The 23,675-nt window shown below is 39.7% G+C and overlaps 1 protein-coding gene across 2 annotated transcripts in view; it reads right to left on the minus strand.

Moving 5' to 3' along the window:
• IL1RAPL2 (interleukin 1 receptor accessory protein like 2) overlaps positions 1 to 23,675 on the minus strand; it is a 341,134-nt gene that overhangs the window by 87,955 nt on the left and 229,504 nt on the right. For both annotated transcript variants that reach the window (XM_057365608.1, XM_057365607.1), the window contains exon 6: positions 8,178 to 8,252. In XM_057365608.1, coding sequence (XP_057221591.1) covers positions 8,178 to 8,252 — 75 coding nt within the window. The remainder of the gene's footprint in view (positions 1 to 8,177; positions 8,253 to 23,675) is intronic.

A 23,675-nucleotide genomic window follows, 5' to 3' on the forward strand; every position in this document is an offset into this window, starting at 1 on the left:
TTACTGCATCCTAAATATTTAAATTCTCAACTCAAACTACTAAGCTTGATCAGAGAAATGTGAAAAACACTTTTGAGTTTGCAAGGGGTTACATCACATTTTCCCAGGAAAGCATGTAGCACCATTTACAAACTTCATCATTGGGATTTTAATATCAGCATATGCAGCACACCTAAACTTGCAACTCTGCTGGATATGAAATGAAATTTTCTTAGGCCTTTTAATTAAAGCAATGTGCAAGACCATCAGAGAAATTTGTGTTTGAGTAATATAAAGCATTGCTCGAGTAAGTGTTTAGGCTCCTGTGAGTWGAAGTAACTGCACACCTGACTGTGCATCAATGGAATCTCTGTGGATGTTTTCATGACTAATTATATTCACTTATTCATGGGACTAGAGCCAAGCATGTTAAAATTAGTAAGATTCTCATAYAGTATAAGCAGATAATAAAAACATACTCAGTAGTACGAAGTTAAAGAAATCATTCACTGTGTGGCTTGCTTTAAACTAAAAATGTATGGTAGAAATCAGAGTATCTGCTGCCTTTCTACAGATTACTGCTTCCTCTTTTTTTTTTACTTTCCATCTGATTAGGGGTCCTGGGAAGTCATGTAATGTGTATCTTCAGCAGGTAATAAAAATATCTCTTAATTTCAAGAGAAAGCTTTGGCTGTCTTTCATTTGGTCTTCATTGGATTGCARTATCTCACACAAAAACTGTAACTCAGCCTCGTTCTAATGGTCGAAGTTCAATTACCTAATACAAACTATTTGTTTCTGCAGGATGGAGACAAACGCAAGGGTATTGAGGATGAAGGTAAGAGCAACATTTATCAAACATGGATTAAATGAAGCAAAGATTTGGTGAGMAGAATTCCATCTCACTTCTTTTGAAGGACTATGACAGCTTTGATTTTCACAGCCTCTAAGATCATGACATTTCGATATTGAAATTTTAAGAAATAGAAATTATACCATCAGTCTTCATTTTCTGCACTGCTGCCTTTAGAACAGATTACAAAATACAGTTTTCTATTATTTTTCAGTGAAGAAGGAAAAATCACGAGAATGCTTAGTGAAGATTTTAATCTTCCCTGCCCACTGCACAGCAGTGCTGTGATGCATGACCCTGACCTTTCCCAGCCCCGTATATTTTGACTGTTTGCCCACTCAGCTCCATCCCTTCGTTTTAGTGAGGCCGTAAACAAAAGATGTGGAATGGCATGCCCAGCAAATCACAGAATGCTGAAAAGGTCAAAATAGTAGTGCCGAATGTTTCTASTCTGTAATTTACAGAATATATGAGGCATTCACAGCTTAATAACTCATTCACATGACAAACACTGTAGAGAGAATGTAAAATGGCAGCAYATGAATTCCTTCCAGTGACAGTGTTTCCAACAAGCATGGAAAATGGTGCAAACTTTGCCCTGTGGTTCTCTTTTCTGGGACATTAATATTGTCTGACTTTCAATGCACAATAGCATATGTCTGTGGACTGTGCAGTTAAATGTCTCTGTGTTTGCAGTCAGGCTCAGAGCCCAAAAGGCAAGGTCCCTGAGGCAAAAATTCAGGTCAAAGCTTTCTCTATCTGTACTCTTTCTTTGCCCTTCTTGGAGTTCTTCCCCAATACCAGGTGATTTTATTGTCACAACATTCCTGAAAACTAAAGAAGTAATATCCTCACTTTAAATGAGGACAGAACTCTGGTCAAGGTCAAGGGGAGTTACAGCAGGAAAAAACCCCACAGCTCTCAGCAGCAGCCCTAAGCCCCTGCTTTCCACCAAGACCATCTTTTCTATTTCCCATCTCATGGGCTTAACCACGTTTTTGCAGAAACAAACGTGCCCATTTCCCAGACACCAGTCAAATGCAGTAAACTGAGGAACCAAACAAGAGATCCTTTAGCCACACTCAGCACAGCAGGGTGTCTGTTAAAGGCTGCTGAAGTGCTGGTTGTATTTGTTAATGGCAGCTTAGCCCTGGTGAACTGCTAAARCTCAGGGTCCTGGACACCCCCACACTACAGTCACTGCTTTCAGAGGAAGATTTACTGGAGCAAGATTATTTGAGGCATTCCTCCATCATCATAAGTTASCTAATGCCCTTGGGATAACTGTAARTCAGTGTAYACTGGAGTGTTTCCTCTTAACCACTTTCTTGGAATAAAAAGAACASAACAGATTGATCTATAGTATTGCTGTTTCAAAACTAACTGCAAGGGTGTCTGACATTCTTAAATCAATTTTTTCTATATAGGCAGAGTCATGTTGCCCTCAGAGTATATACAAGACTCACCTAACATCCACTGAACTCAACATAAGCAATAAATAGTTTACAGAAGTACAGAAAAAAATTTGTAAAGTGCTAAATCTTCATTTCTGACATATCTGTGCCAATCCCATGGATCCTAATGGGTGCAAAAAACATGGATCAGCAGTCAGAATTTGGCTCATCTTTCCAAGTCTATTAAAACAAAACAAAGAAGTGTGCCAACAAACTCTGTTCTCTGTTTCACAGATGTAAACCTGGATTAACCACACAAAAGGCAGAACAACCATGGATTTACACCAGCTGAACCACAGATCCCAGCCCAAGTCTCTGAAGTGCAACATTTCACCATTATCCCTGAGAGAAGCAGGGATATTAACAACATACCAAATTAGCATCAAAGCATTAGCAGTAATACACTTTGGGTATTTAGGGAACTACTTCTAAACCTAAATGTCAGACAATTTGTCTCTAATATTCCCTTCAGATTAGCACAGAATGATTGCAATAGATGTAAATCCTGCCTCCTTTCCCACAGGCACGTACAGCTGAAATAGCTGTGGAGCTGTATCCTTTGTGCTGCAAAGGAAGGCAGGTCCTAAAGGCCATCCCCCCAGTTTTTCTTCATTTCCTAGTGAAAATTGCTCCTTCATGTATTTCAGTGCAGRAACATGGAGCTTTTAGTACCTGAGTGTGCACTCCTGGGAGGAGATGATTTCCCAGCACTTCAGYTGGGGTGGGTTACACGGTGAGTCTGTAACCTTGTGAAGGGAGGGGAGCTCTGGGTGAGGTTTTGGCCCTCCCATGGAAGAACAGRGACCACAGGATCCTTTCATCAAAGGGCAAATCAAAGGACATGTCCACAACACCCAGAGGCCTGACCACAGACGAGTATCAGTGCTCCTTCCATGCTGCAAACACACTAAATGAGAATTTCTTCCCATGTTCACTCCCAAATCACTTGCTCTATTTTGAGACATTTTACAGTTCAAAATTTCTGTATCRCTTTCTGGCCAAGATCACTACTCCATTCAACTGCTTGTCAAATACCTGTATCTTTAAAAATTAAGAATGCAAGATTCAATGAGCAAATCTGTAATGAGAGACAGTGCTGGATTGTCTTGAATAAACAGGCTTGGTATGAAATGAACAGCTCAAACATCTTGCAGGGTTTTTTGGTTTTTTTTTAATTTTTTTTTTTTTTTTTTTTTTTTAGGAAGAGAAGTGGGGTCTCAGTGAAAATTAAGACTGTGGACAGTGAAGTAATCTATTTCAAATGTCAGTAAGTGCATGAATTTTCACTTCTCAAATAATTCCTTCCAGCCAGTGCTGCAAACCAAAAGGGCTTTTTTATTCCTAACTATTTTTATTCTATTCCTATACCTGTCAGCAGATGTAACTTTGTATATTCCCTTGCCCTTGTTTTACAGTAGCTCTATTGATCTCTATTGATCTGCCTAATAATGAGTCCCAAGGAATCGTGCTGTTAAATCTTTTAGAAACAAAATCTTTCTGAACAGTTCAGCTATTAAGAAAAATGACAATCCTCATAAACTATGTGTTTTCTTTCCTCAGCATCTTTAGAAACAGAGGAACTACCAAGACAAAGGTGAGTTAAACCCCTTGACATCTTCCCTGTTCAGAAAATGAATTAATGTAGAGGATTCTTGCCTTGTTTTGTAAAAGTCCTGCAACATTTCTTAAGCAATTACCTGAAAACAAAACCAAAGCATAGCTGAAAAGCAAATGATATGTAAATTATATATTCAATTAATACAGACCCAAACATGCAGACATTCATTCCACTCAACGAACTCATTCATAAGAAAAAGACAAACTTAACACTGCAGTCACTGTAAAACATGGTACACAGAAGTAACAGATTTAGCTTCTATTTTGATATTGTATTTCTAGCTTTTTTTGAAAGCAGAATGCACAGAACTCACTCTGCAGAAAGCACAAACGAAAAACAGCAGCCATGGTGCAAGATAGAGAACTCTGGCAGCTGCTTCTACAGAGACTGGCAGGATATAGATCCTTACAGATCTGTGTCCAGCCAAAACCCAGCAGAGCACAACTGTGCCTCCTTTCTCCCACAAATACCCCATCACCCTTTCAACACTATCCAAGAGCTGGCAGCACAACAACTCCCAGCTACCAGGGATCAGTCGGATTTTGGCCCCTTGGTGCCACCAGAATTGTGCAAACGAGCTGGTTCAGAGGAGGAACCTACTCCATAATCATGAATTCAAACACACAGAGGAGTGATTTTCCTTCTTTCCATGTTCTTAAAGCACTAAGAGTGAACAAAGCTGGAAAATAATTTTAGAAATGAATTTTGAGATCAGCAGAACAACGTACCAACAKGTCATCTTAAGACTTACAGCACAGYATGCTCCACTTGCTGTCAGACYGCTGTATGTGAAAATAGATAACAGACCTTTAAAACTTACTGCTCACAGCCCCAAGACACCTGACTGAGGTCTCAATCTTTACTCTTCWAAATCACATAAGGAATTCTCTAAACTCGGTAATTTGGCATGAACAATCCATAAGCACACTTAGGCTTCTATGGTCAAAGTAACAGCAAGCTCCTGTTCTAAAAAAAGGGCTTTTGAACAACTCAACTTTGAATCACAATGGCATAAGCTTTAATAAATTCACAGTCAGAGCTTTACATGGGAAATGGTCTTAAAGGCCTTTTGTTAAAGCCATCCCATCTGCTGGGCACAGGAGCTGTGTGTATTTTGGCTCATACCATCAAATTTGATTTTAATGTCATGAAATCAACTCAGAAATACCCTTTTAGAGGAAGAACATTTTATTATCAGAATAATGTCATTTATTTGCAAAACATACACTATATGGTAAGAATAAATATTATTTGTTAAAACCAAGGTACAGTACGATCAAGTGTCTTACATACCATGCAATCAAGAACTATTTCTATACTGACCTCAATGCAACGAACTAAAACACAAATAAAAAGGAGCTTTTTTCTAGTTTTGTTTTTACAAAAATGAAGCAATAAATGAACAATAAAAGAAAATTCAGTCATTATTTTCTAGGTCGGCCTAGAGATGAAGTGATTATCTGACTTGGTAARCAGCTGAGACAGTGAAATTGTTTTGGACTATTTCTCCAGTCCTATGGGATGCTCTTTTGTCCTCCTGTCAACTCTCCCCGCTTTCTGGCTCTATTTCTCTACCACAAGCAAACATGAAAAAACAAAAAAATAAGCAAATTCCAGTTTTTGCTTCTCTCTAACCTTGACATGGTTGGTTTTAGATCTCAGTCACATCCCAAAGAAAAACAGAAAACACAAAAAGTACATTCCTGCTCCTTAAGAACAAGGCATGCTCAGGACCGTGTTTGAAGCCTGAAGGAATTCTTTGATCTACTGTCAATAAGAATTGTGCATACCTGTTTTCACTAAAACTTCTTAAAAAATCTAAAAAGTTAAAAGGTAAGTATTGAAGTTTGCAGTAAGGCCAAATGAGATGCTCAGTAGTTAGGCCACTGCCTAGTCCTAGGGAGATTTTGCATTGCATCGTGTTAATCATTAAGGATAAAGACAGTAAATAATTATTCATCCCCTCTACTTTCTGAGAAAAGACAGCTATTTCTCTAAAGATTAGCTTTCCAACAGAAAACTAAAATAATCTCTACAGAACAAGCAGATGGATTAAACTCCATTTCTTTTGTAGTTTAATGGCACATTCACACTTGCAGAACTACTGAAAAATCAGGCATTTTGGGTGATTTGACTCTAATGAGTAAAGGGCCTGTAAAACACAGAAATGTTCCTCTAATTTCTAATACAACTGTTTGAAACTTGGAGCTTAACAAGATCTCAAAGAAGTATTTCAACAGGTGACCTTACACACAACTTTCCTCAGCATTATTCTGTGCAATCAGATGGTTCCCAGTCCTGCAGATCACAGAGGCCAGTGCAGCCTCCCAGCCCCAGCTGCAGTGGCCTCCACAAGATGAAGGTGCTCCCTTTATCTGTTTGCCAAGTTTCATCAAGAGGGAAATCAATGAATTTCRCTGCAAAAAAAGTTCAGGTTCCTTCATATGAAGATGATCTAGTGGTAATAACGAAACTCATTAACATATTAAAAAAAAGCACCATATGTAAATTCCCTGATCTTAGGGGACAACTAATAGATTACATTCCAGCATGTAAGATGTAAGATTTATATTTCCCTCTAGAGATATTCCAAAATCCTATTAYTGAGCCACATCTCCATGGAGAGGAGGGAGTTTGTTTATTTTAWTTTTTTTTTAATCAAACCTCCTTTTAATCAACCACAACAAAATRTTTTCATGCAAAMAACAACAACAAAAAAGAATTCAGTCAAAACCAACAGAGTCCTGCTGGAACAGGGGAACTTGGAAGAGAAAATGAAGATTAAATAAAAATGCAGGAAACAAAGATGTGTACTCTGAGTGCCTTTATCGCACTGATGTATGCAGGGACAGTGTGCTCCCAAAGGAAATCTTTTGAAAGTTGACTTTTAAGAAGTTGGACCAGGAGACTGAATTCAGCCTTTTGGGCTGATTCAAACTTCAATGACTGTGTTTTTCTGTTAACTCAGGTAGGATTTTAACTATGGCTCCAGATCCATTTCATAWCCTCTTTTAGGGACAATTTCTGTTCAGCTACAGACATTCAAGCGCTGTAGAAGAGAACCTAAATAAGCACATATGCACCTGTCTGTGCAGAATTCATCTGGCACTGGCTGCTTCCCAGATCYACTGCTGTCTTCCCTGTGCAAGCCTTTACAGACTCCTGAGTCAGTTCAGGTACATGGGAGAAAACTAATCTTTAAGATTAGCTAATGGCAAAAATAATTTATATTCTCACATTCTAGAACTCAAAACCCACTTAAAAATACTTCATGGCATCCACAGTGCTTCTCTGACAYTGTTTGGCACCTGGTTTAAGAACAAGGACACGTCTTTGTACTCTGCTCAAGTAGAACCCTGTAGATTTTCATAAATACAAACAGCTTTACCACAATGGCATCAGCCCTCTTAAAATGTTTCACACTGACTCTATTTGCCATTAAACCCCATGCCACCTACCCCATGCCACCTCTGAACCCTAGCCAGCTGTGGTGTAAAAGGAGTAAGAGAGGCAAGCTCAAGAAGGAAAGTGCCACAGCTTCAGCACTGAGTGAATAATTCCCATATGCAATACATCTCTTGTAATTTCAGCTCACAGCACCACAGTCCTCAACAGCAACTCCARTCCTGCCTCTTAAAATTAGAAATCTATTTTCAAGTCACAGAAAAAAAAACCTCTGGAACTTCARTGTTGAGCAGTTCTTCCAGCATCACAATGCCCCACAGCTTCCCAAAGTTAGCAGAACTCTCCAATGTTATTTTCCAATGTGACAGAAAATAGAGGCTGCTAGCTGAGATTCAGAGATGTGCATTCACAGAAGAACATATAATAGGAGTGAGAAAAGCATACAAGCATTTTAGTCAAAAGCGCATCCTGGTACACATTCAGAACAACCTGAAAATGCACAGCTTTACATTAACTTTTAAAGGAATCAGCACTTCTTTTATGAGAATATTTGTCTTAGGATGAACATCAACTGATCAATACAGCACCAATGTCGACATATAATACTCTACCAATCATATATTAAAAAAAGCATCAATGCTTTATATTTAATACCCATTGTAACCAATTAGTACTGCCATCCCCTGATGTTACACAAGTTCATTCCCTTAAATTGCCATGGCAGTAAATTCCACGAATATAAATGAGAAGCTGCAAATTGATTTGCATGTAATAACAGTACCACTAAACCTTTCTTACCACTTTCAATTTATCCCATCTGCTACCAGAGTGGAAGTTTAGGATCTATTATTCCCAGAAGGGGACTTACCCAGCTGGACATCTATAACAGTTGGCTGGTTCTCCATGGGGAACAATGGCTTTGGAGGTTTGTCTGTGAGTAAAGCTAGAAAAGAAAATGAGAAAATGTAATGGAAAAATTGAGACCAATGACTGCAAAAGAAAAGCTCTGTCACATAAGCAATCAAATGTTTGTACAATTGATGGCATGTAAACATTTATTACATAAAATGGCTGTTACAAGGCCAATGTGTTACCATCTTCCTTGTGGCTGTGGTGATCCCCTGATTCAACAGAAATGAACTATTTCAAGAATTATGTTTTTAATACAAAGCAGCAAAACAAAYTGAATTTCTCACTTTTAACCTACATGTAATAACAAGAAAAATCAAATTAGACCCTCACATTGCAAAGTTAACACAATGAATTTGAAGTGCCAGACAAATCTATCTCAGTGAGAACAGCCCCAACATGTCTTTGTGCCTGTCCAAAGCAATACATAGAAAACTTGCACAAAATTGTGTCTGAAGGACCCCAGCAGCTCYACAGTAGCTTAGACTCCCACCTGAGCAGGTGGGGTACCTGGGCACACTTTGACCCTCTTGTCAAAGCCTGAGTGGGGACCCTGCCYCCTGCTATGCAGAAATATCTCCATCTGAGAGCAGGTTTCTTTAATTCTAGGAATTGGGTTTTCCAGCCTTGCTCAAGAGGAAGCGGAGCAAAAAGTCAGTGCTGTTACTGTATCAACATGTATTTAACAAAGCTAACAGAACTCTSACTTGACCTCCCACAAAGTTACGTGCAATTAAAAGAATTCAATGCAGTGTAAATGCTCTTCCTATTATTGAAGGGACAGCAGAAATTCTGCTGTGAAACTGAATCTAACTCATGAACTGTCAAGGGAAGACCTGGGATACAGATGTATGTGGTTTTTTTTTGCCTTCCAAATGCCATGGAATGTGCCATGTCCCTGGCTGCTCTGAGCAGGAACATATTGTTATATGGTGAAGCCACCAGAACAAGGGTGACAGTAGCTTCCCAAGGCAGCAATTCCYGTGGCCACCCAGACAGACCTGTTCTTGGAAGGTACTGAGTCTGACAATGCAGCACCCTAAGGGGCTGCYTTGCCTTTCCTTGCTGTTCTAGGATTTCATCCTGTGACCAGGCTGGGACCACCTTGGCCAGATTTGTTCATGGAAGCGCTGCCAGGCAGATACAGCACAGAGCTGAGACAAGAGGAGGCTCCTGCGCCTCGTCCCAAGGTAACAGCACCACGGTAACACCACCCGGGGCATGGCTGGAAGTCACAGGTGCTGGATGAGGAGCTGGAAAGGCATTTCTGTACCCAGAGGCACCTGGCAATGCATGTGCCTCCCAAAAGAGCCCAGTGAACATGGCCAGAGGCTGTTTAGCAGCCAGACTGCTCAGGGACTGCCTGAAGTGCTGTTTCCTCCTATGCTCATATTCACCCCATTCAAAAGTAACACACAAAGTTTAGAACAATAATCAAGTTGCTGTGATTTCAACAGTATCCATCACTCTGTTTGTCCATAGTTTTAAAGACACAGTGTTGTATAAACCAACACACTGATGTGATCCTCTGCAACTGTTCATACATCTTTCCCAGCATACATGATRCTTTTATTGTCTTTGTCATAGGCACAAGGAGTATGCTGTCTCACCAGAAGTGCTGCAGAAAAGAGACCTGTAAAAGRTTTGGTCTCTCCAGTTAGTCACATGGTGATCTTTGTTGGATAAAGCAGAGCATAATGTGCTGCACAGGTCAATGTTTAGCTGCTCACAGGACCAACTGAAGAGGAAAACTGCCTTAAAGGAGTGGCTCCTTTTAAGTGCCAATGAAGCCTCAGAGCCTGGAGGCTCTTTTTTTCCTCTACCACAGMCCTACTGTTCCAAAAACCTGTCATTCCATATTCAGACACAAATCTGACACACTAATGAGTTCTCTTGAAAAAGCACAAAGCAGTTGAAAACAAACAGCCTTAGGATATTATTACTTAGGGATAAGCAGTGATAACCAGCTAGAAAAACCATCAGCTMCTCAGTAAGAAACAGTAAGTAACAGTTTGTTATTTGACACAGCTCTACTTTCCCACACTACTTCCTACTTTCCCTCAGCAGCAGCCTCACAGTACTCACCCCACTCCAGTCAGACTTTTACAGCGTCCACAGTGACAGACAGGGAGCCTAAGCTGTTGCAACAATGAACTCAAGTCTCCCACTTCATATTTTGAGTGGCTTAGCTAAACACAACTTCTGCATTGAATGCAGATCCCCTAAWCTGTGCCATGCAAAGGGCACACCCCAAGCCAACAGGCACCACTCTGTGCTCCAGGACCTGCACTGCTCCAGTGTGAAATCCAGCTACTTATGAAAGAAGCCTCTTCCTTGTGGCTCAGCACAGCTGGAGTGTTTTCCAGACCAGATAACTCTTCGAAGAGAGCTAAAATGAACTCCCATGTGGCTAGGAACTGGTCAAATGCTGGGGAACAGTCTTCTTCTTCCTTGTGGTGCGTAATGACTTCCCTCTCGTCTTGTGATAAGCACTCAAAGTACATTTACTGTTCTATAATTTTGCTATTGATGTACCTCCTGGACATTTGCTCATGCAATTGCAATGATGAAAGGAAAARTTATCTAAATATGAAGCAGAATGCAGGGAATCTAACAAAATTGTTTCACATCTTCTATGAGACAATTGCATGCCAACCTACTTCCTTCAATCAAAGGATCTGGCATTTTCCCACCATTAATTAACACAGAGCCTCCAGTATCATTCAATCAAGAATCTGGCTAACCTTTTGACAGCAGAACAGATCTGTTTGAAAAGCATCCTCTGGGGCAAATAACTGCAWGCCAAATCCTTAATCTAAAACTAGCTCACACCCAAAGTTAAGCTTTTGTTCACTCCCAGTTCAAATATATATGCTTCCAGGCATGGCTTAGATCTACTTTGGCAACTAAAAATCTTGGCAGTGACACTGCAACTTTCACACCATAGATGACGATGGAACTAACTGCAAACAAAACTCTCAATCAATATATTAACCAGAGGGCACACATTGCTAAGAGAAGCTCAGCATTACACCTTTTAAAAGAGATGTACCTAACATCTTTTGTCTTACCTGAAATTCCATCTTATGCCAAGACATTTCTCAGTGGCTGGCAGTAAAATGCTTSAGGCCTGACCTGCTACTGCCTTATCTTTCACTTGGCTCCTTACAACTAAGCAAATGTGAGAGCCAATTGTGCCGATGCAAATGTAAATGTGACAGCTGTAGTCTGGGTGCCAGGGAATGAACTGTGCACTTGAAGAGTTAAAAGCTTGTTTAAAAAGCCAAGGGTTCTTACCTGGACTTTKTGGACTGAACCTCTCACAACCACCAGCAAGTCCTGCTACCCGATCAGAATCACTGCTWTTCATTTTCTCGGCACAGCAGTAAACCACCACACAAGGTGAAATGTAGTAGGAAACCACGCAAAACAATTCATTCATAAAATGCAATTTTGTGAGGCTGTGTTTATACAGGGACCCTGATTTTGATGCAGTTTCCTGATTAGCTCTATTGTAGTGTGCTCCACCAGTCAGTCAAAACACACTTCTCCATCAGATGGCTATTGTGTTATTTCCTTCCTCTCAGTATCAAGCTGACAAAATGATTGCACCTCCATCCGTCATTTGCTCTAACAGAAATAAAGCCACTGCAGTGAGATGCTGTCAAAGGATAAATATCTCCGTCTTTGAAAATAAACACTGAACGCTTATTCTCAAAGAACTCCTACTTAATAAACTCAGAGCTTGTGTGGAAGTCAGGAGTCATTAACCAATGACAGAGTTTTTCTCAGTTTATTACTATTCAAGCAGGAAATGCTTCTTTTGGGACAATGCTGTGGAGTAATTCAGCAGCTGGATGCTTCCCYCTCTGCTACTACCACCACCACAAACATCACTTTTTAAAAACTCTACCTAGGATCAAGAGTGCCTTAATGCACTATTTGGACTGCCTCTGTGGGACAATTTTCTGCAAGAARGAGTTCAGCATTTTTACATTAGCAGTAAATAATTGGAATTCATCACATGAATTCTTTTTATGACATAGAAAGAAGGACAACACAATCAGAGCTTTAAGGAAGATGCTGTGTCCATGCTGAAAYGCAGCTCACAAAGGACAAGAATTTCGAGGCACTCAAATGATGTYGGATCATTACTGGGGGTTTTGATTCTAACCCATTAAGTCCTCAATGACTCGGAACAGACCCRTGTTTGACAGGTCATGCCACTGGCACCAAGAAGAAGTTGGCCATGATTGCAGCTCCCCTGACTTTGAGAGCAGTCAAAAATCCTCAACAACTGRCTGTGCCTGTCCTCCTCTTGCCAGSTGCTCCAACACCTCCTGCTACACACATGACCTTGCAGCCCATGGTGACTATTTAGAACTRGTAAGAGCAGCTAATAATTCCATGGGCAAAATAATTTCTGAATAGAGTCTTGCTGCCAGTCTCCTTACCTAAAATGCTTCCAGCTATTGCACATGGGATGCTGTCAGAGTGCACAGAGAGAGCCAAATGGCTTTGGAGAGAAGGTACGAGATGAAGTTTGAATCCATGAAAATGCTAAGAGAAGTAGAGATTGACTAGATTTTGGGTGTGGGATCTTCTATTTTTTCAGGTTTGTGCTGGACCTTCTTCCCCCTTCTCACAAGGCAATTATGTCACGTAGGGCTATAGAAAATGAAATGGTGAGATTTTGGTGGAACTTATGCAACAGAGTACGGCTTCTGGTGAAGTGGAATAGAAACAATAGCACAGATTGCACATTACTGAAGCACAGATGGCAAAATCCCATAAGGTGCCTATCACAAAGTAATTACAACAGGGCTGAACACTTCACACGGCTGCAATATCCGTGTTAAATGCCTGTGGCATTGACTGTTACGCATCTCCTGATGTGAAACGTTCAGTGGCACTGATGGTAGGAGTTACCATTGGTGCTGTCACCAGAGTCATTGCAAGGTGGGTGCTGGAAAGTAGAAGCCTTCTGTGTTGGCAGGGTTCTCACTGTACRATGTTATCAAGCTTCCTTACTCCTACAGTTGCCAACACACCTTTCTTTTCACTGCATTTCTGAATTGCACAGATTGTGTTAGATTATGCAAAGTTCTTTCTCAACCAAAATGATTCCTGTGATCATTTTATTCCTTTCCTAAATGTGGAACATGCAGCTTGCTTTTATGAAGCAAGCATGAGTTTTCTCTGAAGTAGAGAAAAAGTGTAATAAATTCTTACTAAATGTAAATTACATTTTCCTGCATTGTAATTCATGAAAAATCTCAAATGGAGTGTGCTTTATTTAATGAACAGAGTGTATTTAGCACAAAGGACACATAATTTYGTCTGCACTCAAAATGTTTCTCTTGGACTCTGGGCAGAAATGAGATGCTTGAAATTACCCTCTATTTCAAGGAGATCTGCAGAGAACATTTAATGACATTTTATGGTTTGGCTTTTTTAATTCYTTTYTCTTTCTGTSTTATAAAAAAGTGAAGAAGTGGTGACGGATGAAGCCAGATCMCTTCATCCATCTTAAAGGAACAGCTGGAGACATTGCATGCAAATGAAAGCTATCWTTCTTGTCAACCTGAAGCCAGAGTACCAAAAGCCAGAGTACCACAACCCATTAATATTCCATGATCAGTTTGATCACTCGTGCACAGTGAACTGCTGCACCACAGCACAACTCCAGCCACGTGAAGTATCACAGAGTGGATTTTATGCACTGTTTTAATAAAACTCAAAGCAATCCATTATTCTCTAAAGCTAAAAACTTGATTAGATGTAGATCGTGTATCAAAAGAGAATTAGTGTGGACAACAAATGTCAGATGAACTTTTAAGCACCTATGGTACCAAAGAGATGGACAAAGCTACTAAAGAATGACATTAAAAATGTATTTCGCTTAAGTCTCCAAGGCAGTGGCAACCATTTAAAACTCGTACTTTGGACAATTTTAGATGTTGCACAGTGMAACAGCTCAGCCTGCTTTGATCTTCAGCAGGATTATTACAATTTCAAAGCTGCCACACYGCGAACAATTTTTAGATGGAATTTTCAACTCTAAGTTTTTTAGATTAATTACTTTCACAAGCAAGAAACATGAAACTTCAGTTAAGTTGTGTCTTGCCAATTGATTTTGCACTGTTGGGGGCTAATGAGAAGGTTTCACCTGCCCTATCCAGTCTATTAATTCTGATGGATTCTTTGGATTAGCACCCTGGCTTCCTAAGCTTGTAACAGTGATGAAAAATGTTACTGCACTTGACAAGGAAAACCTTTTCATAAAATGTTTATGCAATATTTATGTAGGTTCTTTGTCTCTAATTTGCCTTCAAAAGCTGCAAAATATATTCCACCAGGTTTTGCTATTATATTTTCATTTTTTACACTAAGAAGTTTTGAATTRTATTACTCACTAAACACATGGAGCATCATTATGAAAAAATTGGGGCAAATCATGTCATTATTGGTTGGATGAGCAGGAAAATGAATAAAAGCAGGCATAATATAGGCACATAAGGAAATCAGAGATACACTCGCTATTGTTTATCCTGCCTCATGACCAAAGATCAAGAAAATGTAAATCTTCTGATGAAAGACAATGCTTTAAGAAGGGAGATAGTTATCCCAGGAAATTTGTCTTCCTATTTGAGGCAAAGGATTTAAAAGAATTAACAAAAAAGTAGCATCCACAGAAATCTCTGGCGGGACGACCCATTTTCAGAGTTGACTCTGCTGCCTTTTACCACTTACATCAGAGTTTCTAGCAGCTGGTGGGAAGCAGAATAACCCCTGGTGATCAGCCTGGGACCTGAACCTTTAATCAGCTACTATCAAAAACAGGGAWGTATCTCTGATCAAAAAATGCCATCTCTTTTTCACAAAAATATACCAAACATGTGCAAAGCACTGTATCAGGTCTGCAGGAGGCAACTATTCAACAATAAATATGWGATATTTTAAGGCTAACTTAATACCTGAAAATGTTTACTGCTCAGTGGGGATGCAAAGAATCGCAGGCAAACCTCCAACAAGAACATGACTAAAGGCTGCACAGAGATCCATCCATTAAAAAGTATGAGGATTTGCATTCCAGTGCCCACTGGTGCATCTCTGGGCAGCCCCATTAACAAACCCAGTGAGTGACACCCAGCACAGYTGAGAGCAACAAACTTCCCAGTGAAACAATGCAAACACCCCGAGGCAATGCTAAAAGCAATGGAAAACAGCGAAGACATGGCCAAAAATACATYTTTGGGACTCTACTTGTTTTGAATCAATGTGACCATTGCGGAGCAGGTTGTCAACACACCAGACATTTTTATCAGAGGAGTAGAAAATAAACTTGTCAGCAAGTGAGCGATGGATTGCACCTGTCCCACAGGTCAATTTGAGCACATATATACTGTATGCAGCAGAAACTGCAGAGAGGCCTRGCTTCCAAATCCTCTGAAATGTGAGATTAAACAGTCCCACAGGCACTTCAAATGGCTGCAGATAAGGATTTAATCCTTCAGTGTATTTCCTCCATCCTTTATTAAAAGATGAAGATAATCTTTCAATCAAGAGAAAAATAGAAAAAAAAAATTGAAAGAGCCAAAAATCATCAAGTGGAAAAAGAAGAGAGGAACCAACTCTATTTTTATTAATAATCCTCTCAGCTAAGGCTTATACAYCCAAAGTTGCAGGAAGGGGAATTTGCTGCCCCAGCCTTGGTGAAAAAGGCAGTGCAAGCTCCCTGGGAGTGGGGCAGGTAACTTTGACAGATAAGTGGTTTTTATTTGGCTGAGAAATATTGGAGAACAATTGAAGAACACGACACAGATGGGCTGCCCCAATACCTAGACACTCCACCTGCCTGTGTCTGAACTACTTGCACAGAAACAGGTCCCTCAGAGGGGCTTTCTGTTCTCCTGAAAATCTTCCATCAAGTGCCAGGACAGAGATCAGCACTGCTTCTGTCCCTCAGCCACCAGGACAGTGTTGGTGAAGCAGCTCAAAACAGAGACCACTTTCCTTGGCTTCTTCAGAGGATCATTCATTTACCCAGCTTTTAGGTTTTCTGCTGCATTTTTTTCCCCAGCAGCCARATTAAAGTTTTGCACCAGGAATGTACTTTCTGAGAAATTCCTCACTAAATTGTGTCAGCTTGTTGTAACGAACCTGCTTGACTCTYCATTTTCCTGTTCAAAGTGTCTTTTGCTTGTCATGTGTTGAAGCAATTTAAGATTTTGCTTTGACATTTTCAACAAGAGAACAAGATGATTCAATCTGCTCCGGGTAGTAACTGCCATTATAGTTAAAATACATCATTGAACTGAAACTCAACATACTATTTTGACTGCCATTTTATATCTTCTGTACGATTATGTAGTGTTACTGCCGCAGCTCATGGAACAATTTTAAAGCAACAAAGACATTTAAAAAAGACGCCCTTCAATTTTCYAGTCAGGCCATCCTGAAACTTCTATTTCTTTTTGAAACAGCATTCTCATGCAGAATTTGTCAGACATGCCTTTATGGCAGGACTTTTGAGAATTTTGGCTTTCGTTCCAACGTAAAATGAAAGTGAAATCTTTGAAAGAAAAGCCAACAAACACCACAAATTCTCTTCCAAATAAAAACTATAATATCTTACCATCTATAATACTTTAGTCCCAAAGGATGGGAAGACTGGTGGATGGAGAGGTTGAGCACAAACCCAGCAGTGGCAGTGCAGGAAACAGCAAAGGCTGCATTACTTATCCTGTTCTTCATACAGTGAGTGTGATAACYTGCCCAGGCACAAGTGTTTGTTTTMCCTACCACCTACCCCCACTTGAAAWTYTTTTCCCATTTTGTTGTCTGCTTTAAAATGCATTATCTACCACATTTAGTTCTCTCTCACCAACACATACATGTCCATCAACTCYTTCTGAAGMAAAACAGCTATCAAACACCTTTTTATTTGTTACAGGGRAAAAGATTATTTCTTGTTCAGCAAGTGTTTTATTTCAATTCTAAGGTCTGTTTTCTAGTGATGTAAGGCAACAGCTTAAACTGAAAGATGTGAGAAGCATAGCAAAAGTGAATGACAGTTTCTCAGGAGGTGAGCATATCTGGATTACAGAATGAAGTATTTTAACAGGCCAGTATGGAGATAATCTAAATACAGGATTAGAGATGGGAAATATTAGCACTTTCACAGGTTTTAATTAGTAATTAAAGAAAATCTTTGTGTGTTGGCATACTTGTAATACAGGCACTATATTAGGATCTATCACTTATCTACAAACTACGTGATATCAGTACTACAGAAGGGAAAAGCTGGTGTTTGTTTTATTGGGATTTTTTTTTAATCAGTAAAAGCATCGCATCATCGTAAAAGGGCTGGATCCCAAAAGCAAAACCACAGTGCAGCAGTAATRTTAGGCACACTTTTAGGGCAAAATGTCTGTCCTGATCTGTTATTACTCTCATATTGTGTCTAAAGACTATCCTTTGTACCATGCTTTTGTTGTCTGTTATCCATTCCAAGATGGGTCCCTGTATGTGCACTGCTGATATCACAACCAAAGGGAGCAATCAAACACAACTGCAGGATTGGGCTGCACTTCAGCAAACACAYCAGAGCAAGGCAGAGACCTCTCCCAGCCCTTGGTATTATTCTGCAATGATGTGCTTCCTTACCAAGGTGCTGTAAAGGGATCTAATATACTGTACTGTACTGTAAATTGGCAATTTTGCCTGAACACATCRTAGCACTATCTTTTAACTGCTCTAGAGCTGACATTTGGGGAATTCTAAGTTGTTGCTGGAATGCTGCTTTTCTCCTTCTACATACTCCCAAGTTAGTATATATCTTTCTGYTGGAAAATAAGCACCTTTCTCTTCTCTTAGTCTAATCTGGAACTGCTYAAAATGTTTAAAGTATCATTAACACCATATACTGATATTAAAAGAAGAAGAAAACTGCAACACAATTTCATATCGAAGCAATAGAGCCTTAAGCTTTTGTGTCTATGAATGATGAGCAACATTACTTCAAATGACATCTTTTGTCAGAGTTGCTTGAGCTAAAGACAGAGTGAATCCATTTGTATAAATTGTGGCTTTGCTGCTGAAAGATTACAAAAATATATGTTGCTATCCTTAAGTCTCAAACCATTAATATAGCTAAAATATGCCATCTTTTCCCAGGAAGAATGAGCAAGTCCTTAAAACACTACCATCAATCACKACTAATTCACTAAATATACAATTCCAACAGCAATAGCAAAAGAACACCGTACAGTGTATTGTCTCTCACTATATCAAACATCTCAGTCTTTCAATGGAAACTGCACATCAAGATTTCGCAGGTCTTGGATACAGGTGGCTCGTACCTGAATTCCTGTTTCACCAGGATTAGTCCTTTGCTTGTTTYGCATGGATAGATCCAAAGTTTGTATTTTTTATTTGGAAAAGCAAACTAACATTAATTTTGATCCTCAAAAAATATTTGTGGATATTAATATCTGGATGTTAGAGTTTCATGTCTTGGTTTAACACCAAGATGGCAACTTCTCCTCCCCATTTTGGGAATGGAGAGAGGGTCAGAAGAGTAAAAGTAATAAAAGTCATGGGTCGAGATAAAGATAATTTCATTCATTAAGCAAAAGCCACACTCACAAGAAAATCAAAACATGGAATTCATTCCATGGGCAGGCCRGTGTTCAAACCYACACATTCACTGATTTATTAACATYACAGAGATTTGATACTGSCAGGGTGYCCRAAATCATTGCAAGYTGTAGGCCAGGAGCCCAGTGCAYGGTRCAAGGAGCTCCTGCCCACGGGCACTATCTTGTTTGACTCAGRTCATTGCCTCATCAGTTGTATTCCCATCGTGTTAGGCCACAGTTTGGAGCAATAAGCATTTCACTATGCAAGGCTGAAGGTCACACCAACGAAAAGGAACGCTAATGGGGTGAAAATGAGTGTCATGAGGACAATAAATCATTCTTGGAATCCTATTTAATTGATCATTTTGTAGCTGACCTTGCTTCCACAGAAGTCAATGGCAAAGCTTCCATTTCTGTGGGCATGAACAGGATTGGGTCCTTTAAAGAATTACGTGTTTTATGAATGTTGAAGGTAGCATATTTTACACTAGAATTTTCTTAATTACTTCTCAATACAAAACTTCACCAAGAGTGCCAAACTGCTGTATAAAAGCAGCCCATAACACAGTACATTAATTTAACACATGACAAATTTTCCTGCTAGTAGTACTAGCTGTTGCCACTTTCAATACATAGATATCKAACAGAGCATATTTCTCCCCTCATCTTCCTCCCCAATATTTTCATCCCAGATTTTGCACACATCCTTGTCCCAAACCATCTCTCCACCTTTGGTAGTCTGACATTTCCTTTAATAATAAATGAACTACCTCTGAGGCAATGGGAGCTGTACCTGAGAACCAAGCTCCTGGCAGCACAACACCCACAGCTCTGTGGGGACTTAGCAAAAGGATTTATGCTTCCTTGGAATGGAAATGAATCAACAAGGATTATTCTGCAGCTGTATTTTTGMGGTTAAGGAACCTGACTTAACCTAGACTGATGTGAGCCATAAGAGAAGCAGCAGCTCAGGGTCAGGAAGTCTCTGTGCTCACCTTGACACTGTGGGTGATGCAGATGCTCTTTGCTGAGCTGAGCTGAGCTGAGTTGAGCTGAGCTGAGCTGGCCAGGGCAGGCAAACTGGCTTGGGAGGAGCTTGAGCTGCATTTGAGGAAAATTGCTGATTCTCTCTCTTTTCTTTCATTATCATCTTAACTCAAGAGACACTGCTGTCTCTTTTGTACACTGATCGCTGTTAGTCACAACAAACAGRCTCTGTTGAAGTGTTTCCAGAGAAGCACAGGTTTCTCCCTGGTGCTCACCTCTGCTCTGTCAACAGATTTGAAAAATCTGGATCAGGGTGAGTGGCACCCACCAGGGAACGCTCAAAAGCTGCAGATTTGCACTATGGTGAGAGGAAATAGCACCACAGAGTGTGCTCCTTCCACCCCTCTAATGGCACAAGCCCTGCTCCTCCTCCTTTCCATTTCCCTGTGCCTCTCAGGAAGATGATTTACCAATATCACAGACTGAAATGTCTGCTTTGGGAAACAAGCATGAGGAGAGAACAAGCTGGGAGTAGGAGAGTCACATACAGTACCAGCACAAGCCCTGTCAGAGCTGCACTGAGATAAGGATACRGATGTGGGGATGGAGCAACTCCTTGAGGGACTCTACACAGGGACCTGAGACAGGAGATGTGAGTTGTGACAAGGTGCCCTGGTGGGAACAAACCCTCTACCCTGAGTGAAGCCCTGCTTTACTCAGACCCCATGTAAAGGCCTGGTCTCATCCTAATTGATGCATTTTGCACTGCTGAAGGGTAAGAATGGTCTTAAAAGCAGGCAAAAACCTCTCAGAATGGGAAACTTTCCAATCTGAGTCCCTCTAGCAAAATAAATTTCATCTGGGGATGTTTCCTTTGAGAGATGACGCTGCAGTCTCACACGAGCACACTCAGGGCAAGCAGAAGCTTTGGGCTGATTATCGTCACGCTGCTATTTATCTTGATCCTTTATGGTTTTAGTCTCCTGACTTTCTGTGGTCTAAGTGCTGGCACAGCAACCTGTCACTGAGAAAGTAAATTTGGCACCTGAGTTCCAAGTTCCTAAATTTTGGGGGTAATAGTWTGGCAGTAAGGTATCTGATTCTTCATGTTCTTTTTTTTGCTGGTACTCTTGGTAAGCACATTTTTTAATTCATAACTTTTATTATAASTTTTTGGTATATTACGTCTTTCCCCAAATGTCACCCCTCTCAGGTTATAATTCTTTTTCACTTCTACATATTGTTTATTCTATTTTAAATATGACAGTGAGGAGAATCAGAAACTAGGAGCTTCCAATTATATTTTCACAGAGTTTGAGCACCGAGCAGTTCTCAAATATTCAAGATAGGAGCCCCATTAATTTTTTCAGACAAATRGTTTATGAAGGAAAATAAATGTGTTATTGGTTGCCTGAAACAGTTTGTAAATTAATGTCAAATTCAGTTTTAGATTTAAAAACCCCAAAAACCCAAAAAATGCAAAAAGGAAGAGTAGTAACTCCACAAATAGAAATTCCACCTTGGTATGACATTTCTGCTATATAAAATGTATTTATGTATTTTTCTTCAGAAAATTAAGACATTATCTTTGAAGCATATTTAACTTCCTCCAAGCTAAAACAAATGTGCTGTGGAAGTTTCATTAAAAAAATAAAAAGCAAAATAAAAATCAGTTCTTCCCTCCAAAATATATTTAACTACTATACTGAGAAAATTGCCATACAGTATTAAGCAATGGCTCGTCTTCCTTCTCCAAGGCTCTTAAAACTCTGTACAGCTGAATTTCTTCATAATCTCCCAAATGTGTCCTTTTACACCTTGCCATTAATTTGATTAATCTGTGTGTAGGATTTCAGGATATTGAATTTCCCCTGGTTTTGCATAATCTCATATGATGCTTTCGTTATTTCATTAAGCAACTGAATTGACTGCAATGACTCTTACATTTTCAAGTTTCAGATTCAGGCAGATAAAACTTCCTAATTTAAACTAAAAAGTTAGTTCTGAAAGCTGCTTTCACAGCTGCAGCAGCTAGAGCCTTAACTTTTGCCTTTTTCTTTTTTAGTAAACCTGTTCATGTTCATGCATCCACACGTACAACCTGTTTTACACCAATATTCAAGGTAAAGGGGTGAGCTCCTACTCTGTGCTAAAGCTATGGCCAGGAAAACAGGATTAAGGAYGACTGCAGTGGTGTCTTGAAAATAAAATGAAGAGAAGCACTTCCTTTCTCTGCTTAGTTCTGTTCCTGAGCACCATGCACAAGGTTGCTCCACACTGGTACCTACTCAAATTAAATTACAGCTACAAATCAGACTTTGTCTTTGTCCTACCCCTACCCAAAGCCTAAGTTCAGTTTTTAAGCCTTCCCTCTAAGGCCTGTGGCCATTGCACATGTTTGATGTTTAGCACGAGCATAAATCAGTTCTCTGTTCTGGAAAGACCTTGCTGGGCTGGGGATGCACTTCTGTCACTGCACTGCTCAGTTAGTCTGAGGCTGTGCTTTAATCTCAGACTCAGCAGCACACACTGCTCGCTTACCAAGATCTTACCCGATGCTGAGCCCACCCCTCCAAGTCTCTGTGGCATTTTTAATTAAGTGCTACTACACAACTGAAAATTAGCACASTTTCTAGCTATTCAAAAGCCACTGAAAATCAACACATCACTAACTGCAAGGGAAGATTTGCTAAAAGGTTTCCCCAGTGCCAATTATTGCTGCCTCAATGATCACTGATTCTTTGAAAAAATCATTACATATACACAAAGTCAAGTCTGTTAGCAGAGYAGAGTCAGAGCAGCAGCTGGCGAGCACCAGTTACTCTGCACTTGCATACTAACAACATTCCTCTTTCATACATGATCCACAATTAAATCATACTACRTACCTCTAATTTTGCTACCTGAATGCAGACAAACCCAACAAGTAAAATTTAAACACAATTGATAGCATTACATGTCAAAATTTTGGCTCTAAGTAAGATGAGCTTGGAGGAATTGAGTGGTTTAAATGGTACTTTTGAGCTATTTCAAATTAAAATGACAGTTTTATATGTGGGAGTTTGGGGTACCTGCCTGTGGCTACAGTCTTTGAACAGAACGTRTATAAAACCCAGCAATCTGTAAATGTGTTCTTAAAATCAGTAATTGTGAAAATTGGACAAAATGCATGCCAATTGGACAAAGATATCACCATTTGTTGAAATTCTTTTCATTAATATTAAATTGCATAACTTTAAAGTATAATAAAAGTGATAATTATCATAATCATCATAATTATTGTTATTAAACTCAAACCATTTAACYCTGTAGCAAGACTTAATGCATGGTCTTTGTTTTTTTATTCTCCTCATGATTCTTCACTTAAAAGGAAGAAAAGCATTTTGGAAAATCTGCACTCTGTCCAAACAAAATAGTTTATCCAAACCAGAAAATACATTRCAATAACAACTACTTTCTCCTCTGGCAGAGTGGATAATTTCAGGTGCAGTCACTCAGCCTCACAGAAATATTTTCTATTAATGTAATGCAACATCACCAACCCACACCATCCCAAACCAGTGGGAATAGGAAGGGTGGAGTACCTGACCATGTATGTTTATTCTCTTATAACTAAATTTAATTTACTTATCTAATGCTCATCTTTTAGTTGCAAATCCTCCTGTATTCAAATTTCTGATTCTTCAGGACAGCAGCCTTGCAGACCTTGCTCTCAATAAAAGAATATAAATAACTCTTGGCACAGCTAAGTCACACAAGCCCCGATGACCTGCTGTTCTGACACTTACACTGAACTGCTCTCGTACAGCAGATGGAGGTTTCTGTCT

This window comes from Malurus melanocephalus, unplaced genomic scaffold (genome assembly GCF_030028575.1).
Source record: "Malurus melanocephalus ecotype Western Australia unplaced genomic scaffold, MMel_1.1 scaffold_56, whole genome shotgun sequence".
NCBI classification, from domain to species: domain Eukaryota; kingdom Metazoa; phylum Chordata; class Aves; order Passeriformes; family Maluridae; genus Malurus; species Malurus melanocephalus.